At 46.0% G+C, this 22853-nt stretch overlaps 2 protein-coding genes across 2 annotated transcripts; one reads left to right on the top strand and one right to left on the bottom strand.

Moving 5' to 3' along the window:
* Window positions 1–117: 117 nt before the first annotated feature.
* Window positions 118–12093, top strand: nup37 (nucleoporin 37). Its single transcript, XM_068586710.1, has 10 exons — window positions 118–245; window positions 485–680; window positions 773–894; window positions 3888–3960; window positions 4264–4358; window positions 8742–8832; window positions 10144–10325; window positions 10436–10486; window positions 11704–11797; window positions 11899–12093. Exons 2-10 carry the CDS (start codon window positions 525–527, stop codon window positions 12010–12012), a joined length of 978 nt encoding a protein of 325 aa, XP_068442811.1. The 5' UTR covers window positions 118–245; window positions 485–524; the 3' UTR covers window positions 12013–12093.
* A 4977-nt stretch (window positions 12094–17070) lies between these two features.
* th2 (tyrosine hydroxylase 2) lies at window positions 17071–22448 on the bottom strand. Its single transcript, XM_068586277.1, has 12 exons — window positions 22197–22448; window positions 21245–21419; window positions 20977–21065; window positions 20314–20381; window positions 20192–20242; window positions 19965–20110; window positions 19059–19194; window positions 18893–18962; window positions 18756–18812; window positions 17994–18089; window positions 17782–17915; window positions 17071–17354 (listed from the first exon to the last, which is right to left on the bottom strand). The coding sequence occupies exons 1-12, from the start codon at window positions 22446–22448 to the stop codon at window positions 17189–17191; spliced, it is 1440 nt and encodes a 479-aa protein (XP_068442378.1). The 3' UTR covers window positions 17071–17188.
* Between the last annotated feature and the right edge of the window lie 405 nt (window positions 22449–22853).

The following is a 22853-nucleotide window of genomic DNA, read 5'->3' as shown; positions in this document are numbered from 1 at the left end:
AGTACGTTATAGCTTAACAATTTGCCACTATATCGGCGAGGACGTTTATATGTTTTCACTTACGTTGCGCAAAATCCCCCTTGACATTTGGAGTCAATGGTACAGTCCATGACGTACCCGGAAACAGCTTGAAAACATCTCAAACGCGCGCACCATTTGATTCAAAGCAATTCTTGACAATAAAGTGGTAAAATACATCAGTCTATGCTGCACCTTGACTCGGAATATACTCGCATAGCCCAGAGGTAAGTGTTAAGCTCTCATTCCGAGCGTTAACGTGTCACAACGGGCTATATACATCTTTGTTTGGCTTATTGCTAGCTAACGGTGAGACACGTGACAGCTAGTTGTGTTCATTAATAATAAACTTGTGGAAATATCGTTTCAAACCTCTGACTAAATTTAATGCCCGATGTTGCTCAGCATCAACTAACGGTATCTTTTAACTTCAGACTCTGTCCTCTCTTGTTGTGATGTATTACAGTTGAAACTGATCTGAAGTCAGCTCTACCAGGACACCCAGCATGCAGGAGGATTCTAGCCGCAGTCCCAGTTACACTGTGACATGCGAGGACTACGTTCATGTGGTCGAATTCAGTCCTTTCAGCTCCGGTACCAGTGTGTCTCTACTGGCCTATGGTGGAAACCAGTATGTGGTAGTGGGCACCTGCCTCTTCCAGGTTAGAGTTGCAGCGTCACACAACCAGCTGTACCAACTATAATGCCCAGTGTGCTCTTTACTGGATATATAAGTATATGCGTCTTCCCACAGGAGGAGGATATGGAGGTCGAGGGAGTTGAATTCAATGTACTTCGAGCTTTCCATCATGAATTGCGTGTTGATGCTCTCGCCTGGAGTCCAGAGTCCCGGCTGGACAGGATACCCACTATCAGGTACTGCTATTTTGATTCAAGCTCTTTTTGGTGGGGAGATATTATGTCCCCCATCAAGATGCATGGTGCAGGACAGTATGGTTCTGCTGTCTGTCTCCACACATTGGCATTCTGGTATAGGGAGACAATGTATTTCAATTAAACCAATCACAATCACAATTGTTTTGGGTGGCGCTAAGCACAGGATGCAGCACCTTTGTCCTGGCAAAACAGAAAGCAGAAGGGGAGGAGGATGCCCCATGATGTTTATGACTTAAAACCCACAGTTTAGATTCGGTGAGGCCGGCTAGTCTTGAGTAGATTTTGGATCTCTTTCCTGAATCTGAAGTACAAGGAACTTTGATTTTGCTGGCCCCTCTGGATGAAAGTGGTAGTGTTTCCTGACACCTGAGTCCCTTTTTAGGAAACCTCTATTTGCACTGCTTACTGTTACTGCTTCTCTCCCGTCTCCCTTCCCTCCAGAAGGCCCAGAAATCTGGCCTGGGTCTCCAGCAGCGTGGTGCGTGTGAGTCCCTGTGTACGTGCTCGACTGGGTAGCTAATTGCCGCCGTTACAGACACTGTTGCTCTGGTTTATTTTATCCAATAGACCTCCACCAGCTAAGTCGTCCATATATGATGAGAAGTGGTTCTGACATATTTGCTGAGTCATTAATCAGTTAAAGCGATGATGTTATTGGCACATCTGGCTACTTTTTAATATAAGATGTTCATGGTGGGACATCTGCAGCTCTAGTGTCGTTTTGTTTTGTCAAAAAAAACTTCAGAACCCTTGACATCTGTGTCTTTTAAACACAACCGTATGAATGTTCACAAAAACCTGTCTATTGACCAGAACAAGAGGCAGTTGTGGAGAAAGCACAGCAGCGGTCACGCAGTGTGAAAGTAGTCATCGCCGCCTCTCGCTGCCAGGATGTGAGCAAAGTTAGTTCAGGTGGCCTCGGACAGGAGGGAAGTAGCCCGACTGCAGATTGTTAGAAAGCAAGAGTTTCCTCCTAATTGGAACGTCGGATGAGTGAGGTCCCACGATCCCCCTAGAGGTGTTTAGGCTTTCTGTAATTGAAAAGGAAAAGCAGCGATAATTCCTGGCCTTCTGCGGTTTTACTCCACAGGGCCCTCGAGCCAGCGCTGTGACGTGCGCACATGTTATTGCGCTGATGACTGCCCACTCGGGTTCCATCCCTCCCTTCGATCTGCACGTAGCCGTGCTTTCCAGGAAAAGTGCAGCGTTCTCACGGGCCTGCCTCGAGCAGTGAGGCCCACAGAGTCGAGAGGGGAAGGCTCGGGCTCGCTTGCGCTGCCACCATCCACCACAGCAGCTTGTAATGGGAAGATGTGAAGGATAATGAAACCTACAAAGATCAGACACAAAATACTTCCACGGAATACAGAGGCTTCAATCTTTAGAGTCGGAAAGAAGCCCTAAGATGGGAAAAATTTGATTAAACCCACCATTTGTGCACTAAATACAACAATTGTACTGCCTAATAAAGAACAGAAACTACCATCTGACAAGTAACAGCTTGATTTATGGATTACATGTTAGTCACATGATGTATCTGACCAATCAAAATCCCTCTCGGGACAAAATTTGCTCAGCATACAATATATAAAAATCAAGCTAACGAGGAGTGAAGAAGAGCTGTTGCGGAGAGAAAATGTTACATTGAAAAGATGATGATGATTAGGATGATGTGGAACAACGGCAGGGGTTTTCTTTCCGTCACAATGTAGGTAAAAAAGGAGGGAGCATAAGATCCCTCACTGGCTTCCCACCCGTTCACACGGCCAGTTGGGTTTGGCGCCCGACCAAGCTCAAGTTTCAGCTCCGAGGATTTAAACCCTCTCCGAGGTGGTCGGCAAAAACTTTACATCTGCACTAACTGTGTAACCCAATTTTTTCTTTTAATGCGTACTTGAAAAATTAGACTCAAACTTCACAAACAAGTTATAACATGTTGCTTATTGAGCTTATGATGTCCTCCGAGGCTGCTTTTTATTCATGCGTTTACTTTTAGACAGCCGGGTGAGCTGTCTTTATGCTAAGCTAATTCGAGGAAAAAGAATACGCATATTGCCCAGAATTTGGGAAACATTCCCTTTTTAATTTTGCAAAACTTAATAAACTTAATAAATATGTATTCTCCTCAAGAAGTTTCACACACTTAACTTAACCACGGTCTCCTGGTTGAGGTGTCCTTTGTGTGGAAACTCACCTCTCCTTTCTGTCTTTCCTCTAAAATAATAATCACAGTGCTCAACGACAACAAAGCTGAAATTAACTGCAGCGTTTCCCTTTTTATAACAGCGACCTTTGTTGTAAATCAATAAAGAAAATGGCTTTGACATTTAAAGTGAAAAGAGACCGAATGTGCTCCGAGCTTCACTCCAAAGTACCAGACTAATGCGCCGGGTTCGAAGGCCCATCCTAATATAATCTCATCGACTGTAGCGGGAATACCCCGAAGCGCGTTAAGGGTGTTTGTAGTGACATCCCGCCAAGTCCATCTGTGCCTGCGACTGCAAATGTGTGAACCGCTGTCTGTTTATTCTGGTGATGTGTGTGTGTGTTTTTCTTGTCATAAGTGAGTTAGTGTAATTGTGTGAATAATTGCGAGGCGCTGGTGTGTACTGCGACTGATTAGAGGGTGAAGGTTTCCTCTGCCTGCGAGTTTTCTCCGACGGAGACCTGCGCGAATGGCGTGAGGGATCCTGTGCTGCTCCGTGTTTATCTTAGCTTGCAATTAGAATCTCCCTGGCAGTGTTTCCTCTGATCACTGTCCAAGTTTCTACCACACACACACACACACACAGACACACACACACACTTGAGCGCTCTGATCCAGAGGTGTCGGTCCAGACGTCTGCGGGCGTGCGTGCAGGAAGAGACGTCTTCTGTCGTTGCGTCTGCACAGTCTTCTGCACTGTTTTGATGTTTTTTCTTGTGTGTTGTTTTTATATCCTTCCTGTCTTTTTCCTCTCTTTTTTTTTCAGATTTTGCACGGCCGCGGCTGACAGAAAGCTCCGCCTGCTGACCTCAGATCTGCAGGATAGGCACGAAGTCAAGGTAGTGCCACATCTGGAGCACATTGGCCCCGAAATTGCGCTTGTCAGTCGGCATCAAACCTTCTCTCAGCGCTGACGTTTGGTACTTAGTGATGCAGCAAATGTAGACACACACACACACACACACACACACACACACACACACACACACACACACACACACACACACACACACACACACACACAGAGAGAGAAAGCAGAGCTGCAGTCAGTGCAGTAAACTCAAGTTTGGTAGAAATTGCTCCTTTTTAACAGTTATGTTAATCATGTGTTTGCTCATTGAGTTTTTCTACATTGTTTCCAGGTGATGGAGGGTCACACCAGCTACATTAACCATTTGGTGTTCGAGCCCACGGAGGGGAAACAAATTGCTTCCGTCAGTGACGACCACACTTGCAGGTCCAAACCGTTTTGTTTCCATGTGTCTGTGTGTGCGTCTGTGTGTGCGTCTGTGTGTTCCCAGCTTCTGATTTTCAGTTCTGTTCTCTCTTAATGGTGCAGAAAGTCCTGACTGTGTTTCCACAGTGAAACATGACGCTAAGCACAACATGCTCCGGTGTGACCGTGCGTAAGCACAGAGCGGCTTTTGTAGCTTTCCCCCCCGAGCTAATTGGTTAAATATGGAAATCCAATTAAGCCGCGGGAAGATTTTCCTATGTAAGGTGGACCGACAGCGAGGTCCCCCCGAAAAGGAGGGAAAACGTGTGTCAGTAGTCGCCTCAGGCTCCTCCCCCTTTCTGGTTGTCCTGCAAAATGCAGAAGCTTACTGGGCCCTGTTCTTGTGGTGCTTTTTCGACTTGAATCAGAAGTTGCCCTGCGGGTGAAGACGTGGCTATTTGCATGACCGATTAATCTGCTGATTGACACATCAAACATGAAGGTGTCGCCCATTCGTAAGCGGCGGTAGCGTCAACAGCCGGGTGGCCACATCCGTGTCACCGGCTCGATGGTCCCGCCCCTTTTAGGCCCATCTCAGCCCCCCCCTCCTTCCTCCGCTGACCGGCCAGAGAAAACAGGAGTGCGCTCCATCTGCTGAAAGATTTAAATTCTGTCATGTTGAGAAAATATGGGACGCGGGAGGAAGAGCGGGGCGCAACGAGGGATAGATCAAGTTAAACGGGAGAGGACCTTCCAGTCAGCCCACACAAACTGAGCGCCGACGCGAGGGGAGGAAACTGGTCCTGCAGACAGACAGACAGACAGACGGGGGAGGGGAGTGTTTGCCTGCATGTATATGCTCGTGACCTCTCCATCGCTCTGTTGGGTTTGGCAGCGGAGCCTCTACTATAAGTTTGCTTAGCTTTGTCATCACTGTCCCCTGCAGTTGTGGGAACTCGGACGCCGCCAACGCGCAACCTGACGCTGCGGCGTCTCGGCGGGGAACCGGACTCCACTTCACTCGGGGTGGGGAGGGAGGGAGGTTTGGTTCACGGCGCCCTTTTTCGAGATGGGCGAGTCTGTGGGGAAATGTGCCACCTACAGGTCGCGAGGGCGCTCTGCAGGATCCCTGAGGGGATTTGGGGTTGACTGAGTTCGCAGATGAACTCGGGGACGGAGCACACACCTGCTGCTGCTGCCACCGCCGCTGCTGCTGCACGTATACGGTTTAAAACATCATGTCCTGTTCTCCGTGATAATCTGGTCTTGATCCCTTATCGTGTGTAAGGGGACATATTGCAACAGCTTGATGTCTCAGCGACGCCTCCGACCTGAAGAAACCTCCACATCAGATGAGCTCCCGTCAGCAGAGTACAAACTAGTTGCTATTTGACACCGTTATAAAAAGAGTAAATACTTTCCTCATACAATTAAATGGTCAATGTTTAGCTTGGTGTGGCAGAAAGCTGGATGTTTCATCTATTTCAGCCTTTATCCATCACTGGTTAAACCATTTTGCTCTTATTTTCTTCGTATTTAAAGAATTTCTCTGATTTTCTTTGCTATTTCTTCTACATGTGTGTGGTAGATTTACCTTTTTTCCCTGTTTCAGCCGTTAAAATGTCTCCAGTTTTCTTCCTCCCCTGTTTTTTAAGTGTCTTAGTGACTTTTTTAATCATTTGGTCCAGGAGCGCTGGACGGGCTGTAACAACAAGCCGACCGATAAATACGTCCAAATGGTTTCAGGAACTTTTTTTTGTGTATTTTTTCAAACGTAAAAAAGTCTGTGATCGTATTTTGACGCCGTCGAGCCGTTCCTGTGGAAAAAAGGACGCCGATGCACAAACGTGACGCACCTCGACCCCGTGATGGGATTACATCGTCCGGCTCTTCCAGCTTCCAGCCCCCGGTTATTTACTCGGCCTCTCGACAATAAATCCCATCACGCGGCGCTTAACGGCATTTCCCCGTTTCCTCCACTTATGGGAAACATCGACAAGCCGTGACGCTCCGGGGCCACACACTGTTTTCTCACTTCGATAACACAACACGCTCGGGGACGTCAGATGTCCTTTTCAACTCCTGTTGTACATGGAAGCCGAGTGTTATTGCTCGACGTCGCGTTATGCAATTACGCGGTGTTTTTTTTATTTATCAGGAGGGCGGTCGCGCGTGTTTTCGTGTCTCATGTCTTTCACCTCGTTTGGCGGGCGGTTGTGTTTTTTTTGGGGGGCCGGTGCGCTCCGTTTGAAGGGCGGAGTGGTCCACCGCAGTTTGGCCGTTGGTGGTGTAGCGTGCAATCGAGCTGCGCTTTGGCGAGCGGGCTGAAAGAATAGGGTTTACTCGTTGTTTTCCTGGTGTGGTTTGAGGGAGAGGGGGGTTGGTTTTCTCCCCCTCTCCCTCCCCTCCTTCCCCTTCAGCCTCACTCCAACTGAGAGGAGGAAAAGAAGCCCGGAGGTTTCGCCGAGGCCTCCGTCCTGCCTGCAGGGGAGATGAGGCAGGAAAAGTTGAATGTTTACTGAGGTCTCCATCTGAGACGGGGCATATCCTCCCCTGCGCCGCACCGCCGAGGACATCGATCTCTCCAACAACACGCTTTGACATTTAGATGGTCTTCTTGGAGGTTCGGTTTCGGGGGCTTTATTAGATGATGTCTTCTGCATGACCTCATCAGTCAGCACCCCCCCTCCCCCCCCTTATGCTCCACAAGCGTTTGCTTTATATTCCCAGAAACACATGCAGCCCCCCCCCCCCCTCCCCCTCCTCTCACACCTTTTCTCCTCGTTCTGATGTGGTTAACCATAGATTCAGGTCTCTCTCCGTCCAAGTGATTCATTACGTTTGTGGTCTCTCTCGGCTGCTTTCGCCATCGCGGGGTCTTATTAGGCTTTTTGGACTCGGCTGTTATTTAAATAAAGATTAGCTCTTAATCCTCGCGCGGGCTTTGCATTTGTTTTGCTGTTTTTCATTTGCACAAGGCGAGTTTATTTGTAGAGCACATGTCAACAACGAGGCGATTATAAGTGTTTCACATACACATATTAAAAGCAAAACATGATGCAGATTTAACAGTAAAGAAAACATTAAACAGTCAAGAAAAAAGTAAAATGAAATGAATAAAATTCATTTTAAAAGGCAAAACATGACGCAGAGTTAAGAAAACATTGGAACAGTCAAGAAAAAAGCGAAATAAAATGAAAAAAAGTCATTTTAAAAAGCAAAACATGACACACATTTAAAAAGGTCAAGAAAACATTAAAACGGTCAAGAAAAAGGCAAAATAAAATGAATAAAAGTTGCAGTTTCAGAGATGAAATGCAGTTGTGAGATGCAGCAATTGACTCCAGTTCAATTAAAGGCAACAGCAAACACAAAAGTCTTCAATCTGGATGTAAAGGAGCCGAGGGGTCGCTGCTCTTCCTCAACCGAATTGCATCCCCGCAGAAAAAAAAGCCAAACATTTGCTGCAACGCGAGTGCAGCGTAACGCCGAGTCAGGCGAGGATGACCTCCTCCCTCTCCTCCTCCCTCTCCTCCTCCCCCTCCTCCCCCCGCTATCATAGCTCTCTGTAATGAGAAGCTGGCGTTTCTCCCCTGAAAGAGGAGTCCAGCGTGAGTCCGTCTGTCTTCGCAGCTCGGGGGGCCCGGGTCTGAGAATCGAGCCCCCGGTTCCCTGGAATCGCACAAAGAAACCCGGCACATCCCTCTGGCACGGCGAGCGGGAGTTGGATCCATCGGGAGCAAACGTGACGTCGGATGAAAACATGTCGTTCATCATTGCCCGCACCGCGCGCCATGAAAGCCTCAAAGTCGTGTGTGTGTCTGTGTGTCTGTGTGTGTGTGTGTGTGTGTGTGGGGCTTGTGTTGAAAAGTTGAGCTTTGAAAATCTGGGGAAGGAAAAACAGAAGAGGCATTTTGGAGGAAGCTCGAGAGGCCGAATGCGGGTTAAGTTTAGGCCGTCAGGACAATGAACTGTGGCACTTTGAGAGAGAGAGAGAGCGAGAGATGTTGGGAAGGTGAACTCTCTTCAGGTATTATGTAAGTCTCTCAAGGGGGGGGGGGGGGCTCAGATGCTGAGTCTTTTTTCTTTTTAAAGAACTAAAACCCCCATCTTTGTTGTTAATTAAGAAGTAGTGGGTTTTGTTTTGGATTCGAGGGCCCAGAGCGGTTCACACATCAAATCGAATCAATCCGTAGCATCGCTAATGAGAAGTGATTAAAAGTCCTGCGTTTCTTTCTTCCCTCCCTCCTCCTCCTCTCCTCCCTCCTTCACAATAACCTGAGAACTATTGGAGCCTCTTAACCACGCACCTCGTAAAAGTGAGCAATTATAATGTTTGTACAAGAACACTAAAAGCACACTCGTCAATTCTACGTTAATGCTCGTCTCGCTGTACCTCCGCAGGGTGTGGGACCTGGATGGAAATGAAAGCTCCACGCTCCGACTCGGCTCTCCTGGCATCAGCGTTTGTTGGCACCCGGAGGAGGCCTTTAAGGTAGTAGGAGGAGGAGGAGGGAGGAGGAAGAGGAGGACTGTTTTCAGATGAACGCTCGTATTCTGAGGTCAAGCTCTGGAGTTTTAGGAGACGCAACTAACAGTTCATCATCGAGACGAAGCTTATCGGTGCAGAGAACAGGCCCGGTAAAGCCTCGTTTCGACACTCAAAAACCATAATATTTAGTTTAATGTGATGTAAAACAGAGGGAAGCCGGCCATCTTTGAATCCGAGTGCCCTGAAACGGCCTTTTCGGCATGAAAATTTGCTTTTACCGTTGATTAATTATCTTAAAATATGTCAAATTTATCTGTTAACTTGTCACTTTCAGGTGACGTGGCCTTAGATGACCAGCGAGGTGATTTTTCTCCTTCCAGATGAGTTCCTATCGCAATCCAACAAACCTGCTAATGTCATGAGGCCCGACTATAAAACAGAAAGAACATTGTGAAACATCCTCTCATAAAACATCGTGGAGCAGATGCGTGTCCTAGATGCTCAAAATGAAACCAGAACTCGGTGTGAAAAACTCGCACGCATCTGTTTTCTGTCCAGCGGCCGAGTCCAAATAATTAGGTAATACCTGTCTCCGCGAGGTTTTTATTTGCTTCATTTAGCAACAATTAGCATGTCTCACTAAATGACTCAAAGCGGTGAACTTGTCCGAAAGCGAACGCTTCAGCTGCTCCAGCTTTAAAATAAATAGAAATTATCCGCTTGAGGTTTGTCGTAGTTGTTCTTAACACGTTGAAAACCTTTTCCCCTGTGTTTGAGTCGTAGTAGGAACCCCCAATTAATTCCAATGATTGTGTTCATTGTATGTATTTGTTCAGCAAAGTCTTGGGAACAAAATGTATATCTGCAAAAAAATCACTGTTAAAAGATATTTTGATAATAACTACGAACATCCAGCATGATATGAGCCAGATTCCACAAAAAATGCCGCTTGGAGCGTCAATAAGACACCTTTTTGGAAAGATTAGGACCTAAAGAATCAGAATCTGCAACAAAAGTCACAATAAAACAAAATCTTGGCCTGTTAGGAAGGAGTTTCAGTCCAAAAACTGTGTCGTTCGGTTCAAAAATGGAAAAATATTACGTATTTTATGCCAAAAGATTGTCTGAATGGGGCATGCTGGGTATTAAAATGGGCGCGGGAGGTATTTTGCACACTTTAACAGACAGATGAGAAGCTTATTTCCTTCCACACGGAATGAAATTGACTTAAAGCTTAAACTTGGTGCTTAAACTCAGTGTTATGAATGCTATTAGCATGAACAAATCTCTAAAATAAGGCGTGTCCCCCGGCAGTTGATGGTGGCGGAGAAGAAGGGAACGATTCGCTTCTACGACCTCGTGACCCAGCAGGCCATCCTGTCCCTGGACTGCGGTCAGTCGCCGCTCACGTCGGCCGACTGGTGCCTCACCAACACCATCAAGGTCGGCGCCGTGGCGGGAAACGACTGGCTCATCTGGGACATCACCCGCTCCAGGTAACCCCCCCCCCCCCCCCCACACACACACACACACACACACTGGACATGGATGCAGGACGTGGTCAGAATGACGCCATGTGCTTTAATATCTCCTGTTGTGTGTTCAGTTACCCGCAGGAGAAGAGACCAGCGCACATAGATAAAGCACGGCTGTTCAAGTAAGAAACATTTCTCATTCCTGCGTCAACGTGCTGGTGGTCGAGCAGTCGAGCAGTCGGAGGTCGCGGCGACCTCGCAAAACACTTTTCAAAGTCTGGTTGTATAAACGTCTGTGAGAGGTGAGCGTGACTCCACTCCTCACTTGATTCATCACCTCAGTAAACATGGCGAACATGAGTTCATGGTGTCGAGGCTCCTTGGATACCGCGTGACGCTGGGCCGTGTTTTAAGTTTCACGGCTTTAACCCTTCAACGCTTTAACGCTTTAACCCTTCAACGCTTTAACCCTTTAACGCTTTAACCCTTTAACGCTTTAACCCTTCAACCCTTTAACCCTTTAACGCTTTAACCCTTCAACGCTTTAACCCTTCAACGCTTCAACCCTTCAACGCTTTAACGCTTTAACCCTCTAACGCTTTAACCCTTCAACCCTTTAACCCTTTAACCCTTTAACGCTTTAACCCTTCAACGCTTTAACCCTTCAACGCTTTAACCCTTCAACGCTTTAACCCTTCAACGCTTTAACCCTCTAACCCTTTAACCCTTTAACCTTTTAACCCTTCAACGCTTTAACCCTTTAACCCTTCAACACTTTAACCCTTCAACCCTCTAACCCTTCAACGCTTTAACCCTTCAACGCTTTAACCCTTCAACGCTTTAACCCTTCAACACTTTAACGCTTCAACCCTTTAACACTTTAACCCTTTAACGGCTTCAACCCTTCAACACTTTAACCCTTTAACGCTTTAACCCTTTAACCCTTTAACGCTTTAACCCTTCAACGCTTTAACCCTTCAACGCTTTAACCCTTCAACGCTTTAACCCTTCAACACTTTAACGCTTCAACCCTTTAACACTTTAACCCTTTAATGGCTTTAACCCTTCAGCGCTTTAACCCTTCGTCGATAGGTAGCGAGCGAGGGAGGGAGGTACTTACTTACTTGGGTACTTACTTAGGTACTTGCTTACTTAGGTACTTACTTAGGTACTTACTTACTTACTTACTTTATTGATCCCCTAAGGGAAATTCAGAATCTTCTGGCTGCAAAAAGCACGGATAACGACAAAAAAAACATTATTTTATGCACATAAAACATGCAGATTCAGGAACTTAAGTGTGCGTTAAGATTTATCATTTTTAAACGTGTCTGTATTGACTGTCGGACGTTTTTAATGCACAGTAGTTAAACTTTGAGATGCTGCCTCTTCTCCTCAGGTGGTCCCGAGCCAATGAAAGCCTCTTCGCCACCACAGGATGTCCGGGGAAGATCTCCAGCCAGCTGCGCATCCACCACCTCGGCCACCCTCAGGTGAGCGCTATGCTTTCCCACCTCGTCATCCTCAACCCTCTCTCCTCCTCGGCGCCGGTCTCTCATATCGTTCCCCCCCCCTCTCCGGTTTGTCGTTGCAGCCGGTGACGATCGGATCGGCCGCCGTCGGGTCGGGTCTCAGCTGGCACCGGACGCTCCCGCTCTGCGTGATCGGCGGCGACAGGAAGCTTTCCTTTTGGACGACCGAAATGTAGACGACCGTCCGGCGCTCCGCGCAATCCATGCAGTGTTTCTATTCTCGTAGAGGTTCAATAAAATACATATTTTTTTTGTGAGTACATGCTGACTTCTTTCGGCATTTGATGGATATTGGCCGCACGCTCGAGTTCTGTTCTTTTGCAGATCTGCCCACCCATTCGGGTCGGCTGCAGATAAACGGCCGGGGCCGGTCGGGTTTTCTGCGAAAAAGCTCGTTTTTCTCTTCTCTTAAGTGTCAGTTACATCAGCTTTCTGTAATGTCCTGCCAAGAGAGCTGTACTTCGAAGGAATGCACCGCGGCGCCGGACGCCAACTCTCCACTTCACCAGTCAGTGTGATCGTCGTCCTACAGGTGTTCTCTCTCTCTCTCTCTCTCTCTCTCTCTCTTGACTGTTTCTCTTTCCTTTACTATCAATGACCCGCCGGTTTCATATCAATAATATGTCTTTGTGCCGCTCCACCTGCTGCGGAGCGGCCGAACATCCACAGGAAGGTCAGGACGAGGTAAAACTAGGAGGCCTTGGCCGCGCTCCAGCGGTTAGACGGGACCCCGCAAGGGGAAGGGTTGTGAGTTTGTAATCATAGGAAGAGCTTTGGGACGTAAAGGGAGCCATTTCAGGTCAACTTCAAGTCTGCGACATGCAACGTGAGCGGCCAACGAGGATGCAGGGAGGGAGGGAAGGAGGAAGGAAGGGAGGAGGAGATGCGCATCACCTTACCGTGGTGAGTAATTATCAATGCAGACCAAACATGGACGACGAAGGTTCAATTGGCAGGAGCTGCTAACGTTCCCTCGCGGTGAGACAAGGACTCATTGTGCTAGCACAGGAACGCCGTCTCCTTTTTCAAAGCAGCAGAGGGCACTCTTTTTTTTATTTTTTTAATTAACTTGATCGTGAATCATTCCCGCTGACAGCTGGCCGAACGCGTCGGCCGAAGAGCAATCGGTTGGGATTGCGCGGCGACGACGGCGCGGAGGCCTCCAGGCTTTGGGAAAAAAAAGAAAATAACGAGTTTGTTGACCTCGTGTGTTTCTTGGGCGGGACGTGTCGACCGTTGTCCTCAAAGCAAAAACATGCTACTGCTTTTCCTTTTTTGTTTGAACAAGTCCAACGCGGGCGCCCTCGTCTCTCCACGTTCGGTGGCGGGAACATCTGCGTGTAGCGCTGGAGAAGTCGACGACAAATGCGAGAAGCTGCCATTTTTATTTGGGTTTCAGGTTGTTTTTTTTTCATTCCTGCACACTCTAAACTTTTTCCAAAGAGTACGAAAAGCTCCATCGTAGGGCTCACTGACTACTTTCCTCTGAAACAGGAGTCTTAAGGCTCAGCGTATCACAGCGACTCGAGGACACCACCTGGTGGCCGGCGAGCAGAATCGCACCCAGAGCCCGATTCTTGTCCTGAGAACTGCCTCCCCCTCACAGGCCTTCATGTTACCTTTTGATGTAACCTGAATGAAGCTATTGTCCCTCACACACAGTTTTTGATCTCCCACGGTGTGTGTGTGTGTGTGTGTGTGTGTGTGTAGACTGATAACGACCTGAAATAGATGAAAGAGAGATCTGACCGCCTAAAAAAAACAAATCCACACCAACTTTCTCCTAATCCCTTTCTCAGATATTTTCGCCAACTTTAAGCCACGGGCTCAACAAAAAAAGAGAGCAAATAAAAATAACGAGGAGCACGATATGAAGGGAAACAAAGAAAGAGATTAAAGGCCTCCGAGGCCGGTGTTTGATTTAATCTCACGGCTCATCTGATTTGCGCTTTTTTTTCCCCCAGAATGAAGCGATTACGCGTCGATCCTGATGAGTAAGTCGGCACAAATTTCGAGTAGTTCATCAGAGCCGAGCGCCGCTCTGTCGCTTTCATACACAGGCCGATGTTGCTGGTTACTGAGCGACTTGATGCCTTTATAATTAAAACCCATACGTGTGTTAACGCTCCTCCGGTGGGCCGTTTGATCGCCGGCCTCCTGGGAAAACCTCCACCAAAGCCCATTAACGCGTTTTATAATATTTACATCGGCCGCCTCGAGGATATTGGAGGCAACCCTTCACTTTTTGTTTATTTAACACTCAGTGGTCGCGGTGGGTGACTCACTATAAAATGGGAAACGTGTGGTTATTAATGGCTCGTTAACATTTAGCACCGCACGCTTGATGGCGAGCTGGAAGGTGGGGGAACACGCGAGCGTTTAATTAAGGCGTCGCCGTCATGAACCTCGAAGCTGACTCACGAGGTGAAGCCACGGTCAAAAAAATACATGTTTTCACAACCTGGCAACCCAAAAGGAGTAATTGAATGGTTAGCATAGCTTAGCAGAAATACTGGAAACACTTGGGCAAACACTTAGCTACACCAACAACCGATACCTCTCACATATTTAGGTGGACGTAACCCTCCATTACTCCTTTTTAACAATAGGTCGCCATGCTTTCCCGTCCAGATGATGCAGCTTTCGGGTAATTAGCATATGGAGCTTTCTCTGATCGTTTTACCCCGATGTCCAATAGTTTAACCTGAACTTCCTGGTCCAGTTGGTAGGATATAGAGGGATTTATTGGCAATAAATGCAATATAATACCCGCAACTATGTTTTCACTCATGTATAAGTACACAAAACTAAAAATTGTTGTCTTCTCGTCCTTTAATTTTCCACAGGAATCTGAAAGAGATATAAAAGGGTGTTCAGTTAGTTGCAATCTACACCTTTGCCACTAGATGGCACTAAACGCCACACATGACCCCTTTAAACACACGTTTCCATCTCCTCCTAAAGCTTAAGGCTTTGTCTTTCTGTATGAATTAAACAAACGAGACATGTCCGCTATAGAGCCGTTGATGGCTCTCCGTTGAAACCGTCAAACCCCTTTTTAGATTTAGTCAACAAAACATCATAGTTGGGCTTAAAATACGTACTTAAACTAAGTAAATTGCAAACACAAGTAACGTATCTTCAGAGTAACTCCATATTGGTCTCCTGGGTGGAAGTTTCTGTCTTATCTGAACGTCCAGTAGTGACGTTGATGTGTTTACGCGACAGTCTGGTTCATCTCATACAGACACTAAAGTATTTTGCTCCCTGGAAACGAGGACTGTCTGTCCTTTAATGGTTCTAACTGGTTTATAAGTCAGCGGTTGAACGATTTGTGGACTCTGAACAAAGCTTCATGACCTTCATCGGGCCTGAAGGGCACGGTGACTTGGCCTCGGATTCACTCTTTCGGCTCAAGCCCCGTCTGCTTTGCTGCGTTTGCAATCTTCATTATTATTGTTTTCTTGCCCCGTGTGCTCCATAAACACGCAGCGTCCTCTTGCATGCGTGTTTATCGGACGCCTGGCTGCAGCTTCGATGGCGGCTGAGGCCCTCGAACGCTCCCGAACGCAACCAAAGGAACAGAAACGAAGCCGCTGCGCTGCTAGTGAGTCATACGTGATTATTGAGGAATTCTGTTTGCGTCCGTTCAGCTCTTCTCTCGGAAAATCCTTCTCACTGTGCCTTTTTTTTATTTTAACTAACCAGAATCGATCCCATCTCTCTCTCTCTGAGGACAACGAGAAACACTTATGCTTGGAGTCGGGATGACACAGCGTTTCTGGATTTGCGTGTCTGTGTGTGTGTCTGCACACTTGTCAAGCAGTAGCTCACTCTTTGCCTCCGCTTGCTTTAATGTCGCTCTCTCTCTTTCTCTCTCTCACTTTTTTTCAAGGGGTTTCCTAAGCACAGCTTGATTTACTGTACAGTGGAATTATGGGATGCTTCCCAACACAAGGTGGCCCATGTGAGGGTTCTGCTGCTGAAGATGCCGGCGGTGCTTTATGAGGCCGACACACGGAGAGGATTAATGTCTCTCTCTCTCTTTCTTGTTCTTGTACTACGACGACAAATTTCCCCCTGGGGATTAATAAAGTACATATCCATTTATCAATTTCTTCTAGTTCTTCTTCTTCTTCTGGTTCTTCTAGTTCTTCTTCTGGTTCTTCTAGTTCTTCTTCTTCTAGTTGTAGTTTTTCTAGTTCTAGTTCTTCTTCTTCTGGTTCTTCTAGTTGTAGTTTTTCTAGTTCTAGTTCTTCTTCTGGTTCTTCTAGTTGTAGTTTTTCTAGTTCTTCTAGTTCTAGTTCTTCTTCTTCTTCTTCTTCTTCTTCTTCTTCTTCTTCTTCTTCTAGTTCTTCTTCTTGTAGTTCTTGTAGTTCTTTTTATAGTTAGTTTTCTTCAAGTTATTCTAGTTCCTCACCAGTGCCCCGGCCCCTGCACCAGTGCCCCGGCCCCTGCACCAGTGCCCCGGCCCCTGCACCAGTGCTCTGGCTCCGGCCTTGACCAGCACCGGAAACACGATACTTAAATCATTCATAATTAGCTTTTCCCTTTTGCTTAATAACACACAAAGATAAATGGCGTCCAAGAGTTTTTCCAATATGGAAATAGTGGGTTTGATATTTAAAAAAAAAAAGAAAGATGGAAAAAGTCCTGCGAGCTTCTTAATGTCCGTCAGCGTCTCTCTGGCTCCTCCTGCTGGCAGAAGCCGAGCAGCACGCCGCCTGCAGGGATGAAGGTACCAGGTACTTCTACACGGACTGCAAGGTACTTGTACTACTAGAGTATTCCCTTTTATGAAACTTTATCCTCCTTTTACTCCAGTACATCTCGGTGTATATAATGTACTTTTACTGAAATTAATTTTAGAGTCAATGTACTTTTACTCCAGTACATCTCTGTAAATGTACTTTTTTCTTCAATACATCTAAGAGGTAAATATTGTAGTTTTTACAGCCCACCAGGATATAAATGATGTAAAATGCAATGTACTTCAAATATAATAGTAAAACACAGACGGGGAAAGTTTTACTGCACTATCAATACTTGTACTTTTTATACTTGAAGTACATATTAATACAATGCGGTATTTCCCCAGTGTTGTATGAGTACTTGTTTCTGAATACTTTACTTTTCTGTCTGTCATGTAAAAGTTTTCAAAAAGACTTCATGAAAATAGACGTTTATTTTTTTTTTTACATAATACACAAACAAAAGGCCTCATGGAACCACACAAACACACAACATGGTTTTATTAATGTGTTCTTCATATTAGTAGATCTCATAATGTCCACACAGGCCAGATGTCCTTCCTCCTCCTCTTCCTCCTCCTCTTCTCTCCGTCCTCGGCTCTTAAGATGAGCTGAGCTTCTCCAGGGCTCCGTGGAGGATCTTCAGCTCTTCTCTCATCTGGCTCAGGCTGTTCTGGATCTTTCCGGGCTGATCCAGCACCTCCACGCTGCAGGTGAAGGGGTCGTAGCGGACGGCGAAGGGGCGCTTGATGGTTGCAGAGTATCTCCTGTGGAAGTGAAAGGATGCACGAGGAGACAATGATCAGAGGCATGGCTCCACACGTGTGACAAATATCAAGAGGTTTGTCCGCTAAACGGCCCAAAATGTGATCGTTTAGAGCAACTCCTCACCGCCAAAAGTCCTCATTGTTCACTGACGGGCTCAGATTATTTATATAAGTGTCTGACAACATTATGGAAGGAACCCCACAGAGAAATGAACCTTATTCTTAACGATTAACAAACAGAAAGGGTTAATCGAGGGGTTCTTTCCACCATCTGAGCCCGTCAATGAACTCCTTTAGTGGACCTGTTTGGACCCTCTTGGAGGTGCTAACGCACCAAGAAACGCAGTGATGCACAGTTAAAAGAGAAGAAGAAGAAGACAAGGATGTATGAATGCAGTTTTCAGAATGCTCTGCTTGTGACGGGCACCTCAGCTTGGTCTTTGCGTCCTCGAAGCTCTCGGACACGAAGTAAACGGGCTGGTAGGTTTGGTCCTGGTACGGCTGCATCGCCGTCTGCTCGGGGTCGAACGGCTTGTACTCGGGCTCGTTGGACAGAGCGTACTGGAGGACACGGGTCAAAGGTCAGACTGGACGTACGTCATGAAGGGCGCGAACAAGAAGATGCAGCAACAAACTCACAACGAGCTCCCCGTAGGACGACAGGAGTCCGGCGCCGTACGCCTTCACCGCCCCGTTCTGCTTGCAGAGGCCGAACTCCACGGTGAACCAGTACAACTGTAACGAGAGGACGAAAATGCCAAAAAGAAGGTGGATGAAGAAATGATGTGAAAGAGAGCAAGGTTGGCCATGCTGTGCATTATTAATTTAAGCCGCTAGATGGCAGTGAAGCGCCGTTGCACTAAAGGAGGAGAGCCTGTTCCTCACATATTAAACTGGAACAATTTTGGCTCCTTCTCCCTGCATTTAAGTGGTCGTAGGAACCCTAAATTAATTACAATACTTGTGTTTATTGTACGTATTTGTTCAGCAAAGTCTTGGGAAAAAAATGTATATCTGCAAAAAAAATCACTTTTAAAAGATATTTTGATAACTATGACCATCCAGCATGATATGAGCCAGATTCCCCCCCAAGAAAACCCTGGAGTGTAAATAAGACACCTTTTTGGAAAGATTAGGACCTAAAGCATCAGAATCTGCAACAGAAATCACAATAAAACAAAGAATTGGCCTCTTAGGAAGGAGTTTAATTCATTAAAAACTGTGATGTTCGGTTCAAAAATGGAAAAATGACATTTTATGCCAAAAGATTGTCTGAATCATCCTATTAAAGTAGAAATATTCAATTATAATGTGACATATCCGTTGGGAGGAGAGCTTCAGTCGTTCATCATTATAAAGATTTTCCAAGACAAACGTACATTTTAAAAGTTAAAAACCAACCGTTGACAGTTTCTCGACGTCTTCGTCCGAAGCTCCCAGCGAGGCGAGTCCGATTTCCTGAAATGGTTCAAATGAATCCAAATTAAAAGAATAATAAGACTCTTTTATTATGTCCAATAATGAGCGCTCACACTAACCTGAGAGAACTGGGCGAACTGTCGGTCTGCCAGCATGGGGATGTGTCCCAGCAGCTCGTGGCAGCAGTCGCTGTAGCAGCCGGTCAATGAAAGAATGAATGAAAGAAAGAAATCAGACGGATGAATACATGAATAAATGAATATAGCCGCGGTGCCGGTGACTCACGGCTCGGGGGAGTGCATGGGCGCGGAGGCGTGGCGGATGTACTGCGTGCACTGAAACACCCGGAAGCCCAAACTGTTCAGGAAGTCTCTGGCCGACAGCAGGCCGGCGACCGGGCGCAGCTGGAAACCAGTTCTCTCTGGAAACCAGTAGGAACGGTTAAACGTGAACGTGACCTCATCGTCTGGTTGTACTTCGGCTCATCGCCGGTTCATGTTCAGCCATGTTTTTTTATTTTTAAAGCCTCTCATCCTCCATGTTCTCTCTTACATTCGTGTTTGCTTCATGCAGAAGCTGTTTGAAGGTCACATGACTAAAGGGACATGATGTAATGCCTGCAAACAGATTATAATAACTACTTATTTAATGTGTGTATATGTGTGTTTTTGTCACAGAATGCCATTTAGGATTGTGACTTTATGAATTTAGTTTCATAGTAATAACAATTTATTGTTGAACAATGCTTTACTCGGTATATAACAGATGTTTTTTATGTCACTCATATAGGCCACTTAATATAGGCCATGCATGTATTGGAGATATAATTGAAGATATTATTTGAAATACATCTAAATAAGCAGTTTTGTAACATTACAGGATATTTTTATTGCATTAACTTAGTTTTTCTGGTGCAGCTGCTAAGCTCTTAATTGCATTTCTGTCTCCTTTAAACAAGCAGAAGCTTCTTTTTGTTCCTTTTTTATGCTTTTGATGTTGTTTTTTTAGAATTTTAGAAACCCATAATTCATGATTTCTGTGTTTTATAAGTTAAAAACTGCTAGTTAAACTGTTCTTACTCCCACTGTGTTTCTCGCCTCGATAACCTTTTACAGAAGAGAGACCAAAAATAACTTTTCCATCATATCTTTTCAAGCTCTCCGTCGTTGTGAGCGTCTGGACCCTCGTCACCTCTCAGGAAGGCCGACACCTCTCTCAGCTGAGGGATGCGCTCGTCTCCGTAGCCGCACTCGTCCTCCAGCTGCTGCAGCCCGTCCAGGAACTGTCTGCAGGCCAGGCCGGGGTACACGCCCCTCAGCTGCCGGTAAACCTCCCTCCTGTTGCACACAACGACACCTCACTGCCCTCATCATCCCTCCCAGCATGCATCCTGTTTTGCCAGTGCAGCTCTTTCTCACCATGTGGACACTTCTTCTGCTGTGTAGTCCACAGTGGGCAGCGGGTCTCCCCTGAGACAAAGATGTTTACTTAGAGAACAGCTGAGCGGCACTTAAAGGAGACGGAGGAACGTCTGACTCACTGTTTGTAGCTGAAGGCCAGCTCCGAGATGAAAGCTCGTCTCTTTCTGTATTCTGGATCGCTGTATCCCTGCAGAAACGGACACAAATTACCATAACAGGCAGTTTTGTTGTTGAACCTTTTATAAAAAATGCTCGAAAATGTTCTCCCCAAACTAAAAAAGGGTGAATCTCTGCAACCACTAGAGCTGTTTGAATAATGTTGGTGTTATAATAAAAGATACACATGTGAGATTTAGTTCAGGTGTGTAAATATCAGTCTATATGTTACTGGTTAAGAGGAAATGAAGATGACACACAAAGAAATGAAAAGGTTTCAGGTCTGCCTATACAAAACATCACTTTCAGGATGATTATTTGTTTGAAATAAAGCAGCTGTAAAGTCCAAATCTAACCCAAACCATATGTGAATATTCAACATGTGAACATTCAACATGTGAACATTCGCTCTGCAAAGTTTGACTTTGATAAAGTGAAGCAGAAGAAAGTTAGAGCGGGTTTAGTACAGAGATAAATGTAGACGAGGCCCATTGTGGCACCATCTGTGCCATTTGAATGTACCAAACCGTATATTCCACTTGTACATCACATGATTTACAGTTTTAAATAACAATCTCAGTCTTATTGGCGATGCCAGTGTGCAGCAGCAGTGTGAGCACGCTCACCGGATGGTCCTGGTCCATGTCCGGATCAAACTTGGTGATTAACATGTTGCACCTGTCGAGGTCTTTCATCTGTCGGGGGAACCAGGGAACTGCGGCGGGACGAAGAAATAGTGAATTAACGCTTCTGTGATCGGCCTTTTTGTCGCGTGACATTAAAAACAAACACAAAAGGATAAATTACTGATTCAATTCAACGTTTCATAGGATGCTCCAACATGAACGCAGCTCACAAGATGTAGAAATCTGATTTAAATGTATTTTTTATCACCTTTTTCCTCCGGGACGAGCCGCACGTCGTCCACCACTCTCCTCAGCGAGTTGACGAACACGTCCAGGTCGGAGCGGTGGACTTCACACTTCATGAGGAACTCCAGGTCGCTCGAGCTGTTCTTTGACTTCCTCCCCGGCCGGCTCTCGATGTGGAGAAGTTTCGCCTCGAACGTCTGAGACGCACAGAGAGACCGACACCGGTTCTTCTTATCAGGGGTTTACACACCGAGGGGAAGCTTTCACGGCCCAAAAATGAGCCTGAAGTTCAGTTTTTGTCGTCATTATGAAGAAATATTGGAGCTACAACTTCAACATGTCTTCATTTATTATTAAATGGAGGAGTTATATCTTCTATCTGATCATATCACCAGTCAGTCACATGATTATTAGCTTGGATTGTTGGACGTTTGAGCCCCAAGTGATGCATTTTGGGGAAAATATTTCTTCCCATATGTTAAGGATAAAATCTAAAACTCAAATTATGGAGCATGAAATTCATTAAAATCATTGCTTTTTACAATTATCATCTTCAGTTGTGGAAAAAAACTCACATTTTATATGACCAACATATTATTTTTTAAGCCTTTGTGAATTAAAATAACCACTTTTTAAGCACAATTATGAGGTTTGCATCCATTCAGAGGAAATATTGTACTTTGTATATTATACTATTGTTGATTTTTTAAAATCATAAACACACATAATAATCGTGATTAAAAAATACAATAATTTCATGCACATTGTGTAAAAACGTCCTAAAATTTGCTACAATTGATTATTTTTTTTGACGTACAAAAAATGAATTATTATAAAATCAATCTGGTTCCAGTCAGTTAATCATCTTGAAGAAGTGTTTGATTCATCAGTAAAATATAATAAAATAATGCACCGATTAATCGGCTGCTGACACCGTGACCGCGTGCACGAGCGCACCGTCTCCTCGCGCTCACCTCGAAGATCTTCCCGGTCTTGAAGAAGCCCGCGTGCTTCTCGCTGCTGAGGCCGAACAGCACCGTCAGCGCGGCCCTGCCGGCCTGCTCCTCGAACACGAAGCCGTCCCCGCACCGCGAGGCCCCCGCAGGCCCCGCAGGGCCCGGGGAGCCCGCGGGGCTGCTGCCGGCGCGCTCCCGCCGCGCGTCCTCGATCAGACTCTGCTTCCTCCCGCTGAACGGCGCCGTCTGCGCCCCGCTCTCCGTCTTCATGGCTCCGCCGCGTGATGCGCGTCACGGACACCTCGAGCTTTAAGTAGCGCGCGGGATGGAGAGGAGGTGCGCGAGCGCGGCACGTGCGTGCGGCGTTTCTTTTCTCTTTTTTTGTTTAGGTTTGCGTCATGATGATGAACACAGAGCCATTAGGAGAGCAGAATAGCCCCCAAAGAAAGACAAGAAACAGATTCATTCAAGCAGAATAAGTTCCATAAATGTCTTTATATCTAAAACCAGATCAAACGCAGTTCTTCCGGCTTTGTGCTGCACATCAGAGAATTTATGCTCTATTCTTTGTTGAAAAATCAATAAGTAAAACTATTTCAACACATAAAATAACGAGAAACATTTTATTAATGTTATAATTTCAGTGTTCCTGTTTGTAGGAAGATAATATGCATT

Source organism: Clinocottus analis, unplaced genomic scaffold (assembly GCF_023055335.1).
Source record: "Clinocottus analis isolate CAN_PGR_092001 unplaced genomic scaffold, fCliAna1.0.p SCAF_20, whole genome shotgun sequence".
NCBI classification, from domain to species: Eukaryota; Metazoa; Chordata; class Actinopteri; order Perciformes; family Cottidae; genus Clinocottus; species Clinocottus analis.
Note: the sequence above shows the minus strand (reverse complement) of the source record. Positions and strands in the feature narration are given on the sequence as shown.

Coding starts and splice junctions, on each gene's coding strand:
- nup37 (XM_068586710.1), top strand. CDS start 525: ATGCAGGAGGATTCTAGCCGCAGTCCCAGTTACACTGTGACATGCGAG. Junction 8,833..10,143: donor ACCCGGAGGAGGCCTTTAAG/GTAGTAGGAGGA, acceptor GTCCCCCGGCAG/TTGATGGTGGCGGAGAAGAA. Junction 11,798..11,898: donor ACCACCTCGGCCACCCTCAG/GTGAGCGCTATG, acceptor TTGTCGTTGCAG/CCGGTGACGATCGGATCGGC.
- th2 (XM_068586277.1), bottom strand. CDS start 22,448: ATGAAGACGGAGAGCGGGGCGCAGACGGCGCCGTTCAGCGGGAGGAAG. Junction 20,111..20,191: donor GCAGAAGAAGTGTCCACATG/GTGAGAAAGAGC, acceptor TGTGTGCAACAG/GAGGGAGGTTTACCGGCAGC. Junction 19,195..19,964: donor GGTGTCGGCCTTCCTGAGAG/GTGACGAGGGTC, acceptor ACTGGTTTCCAG/AGAGAACTGGTTTCCAGCTG.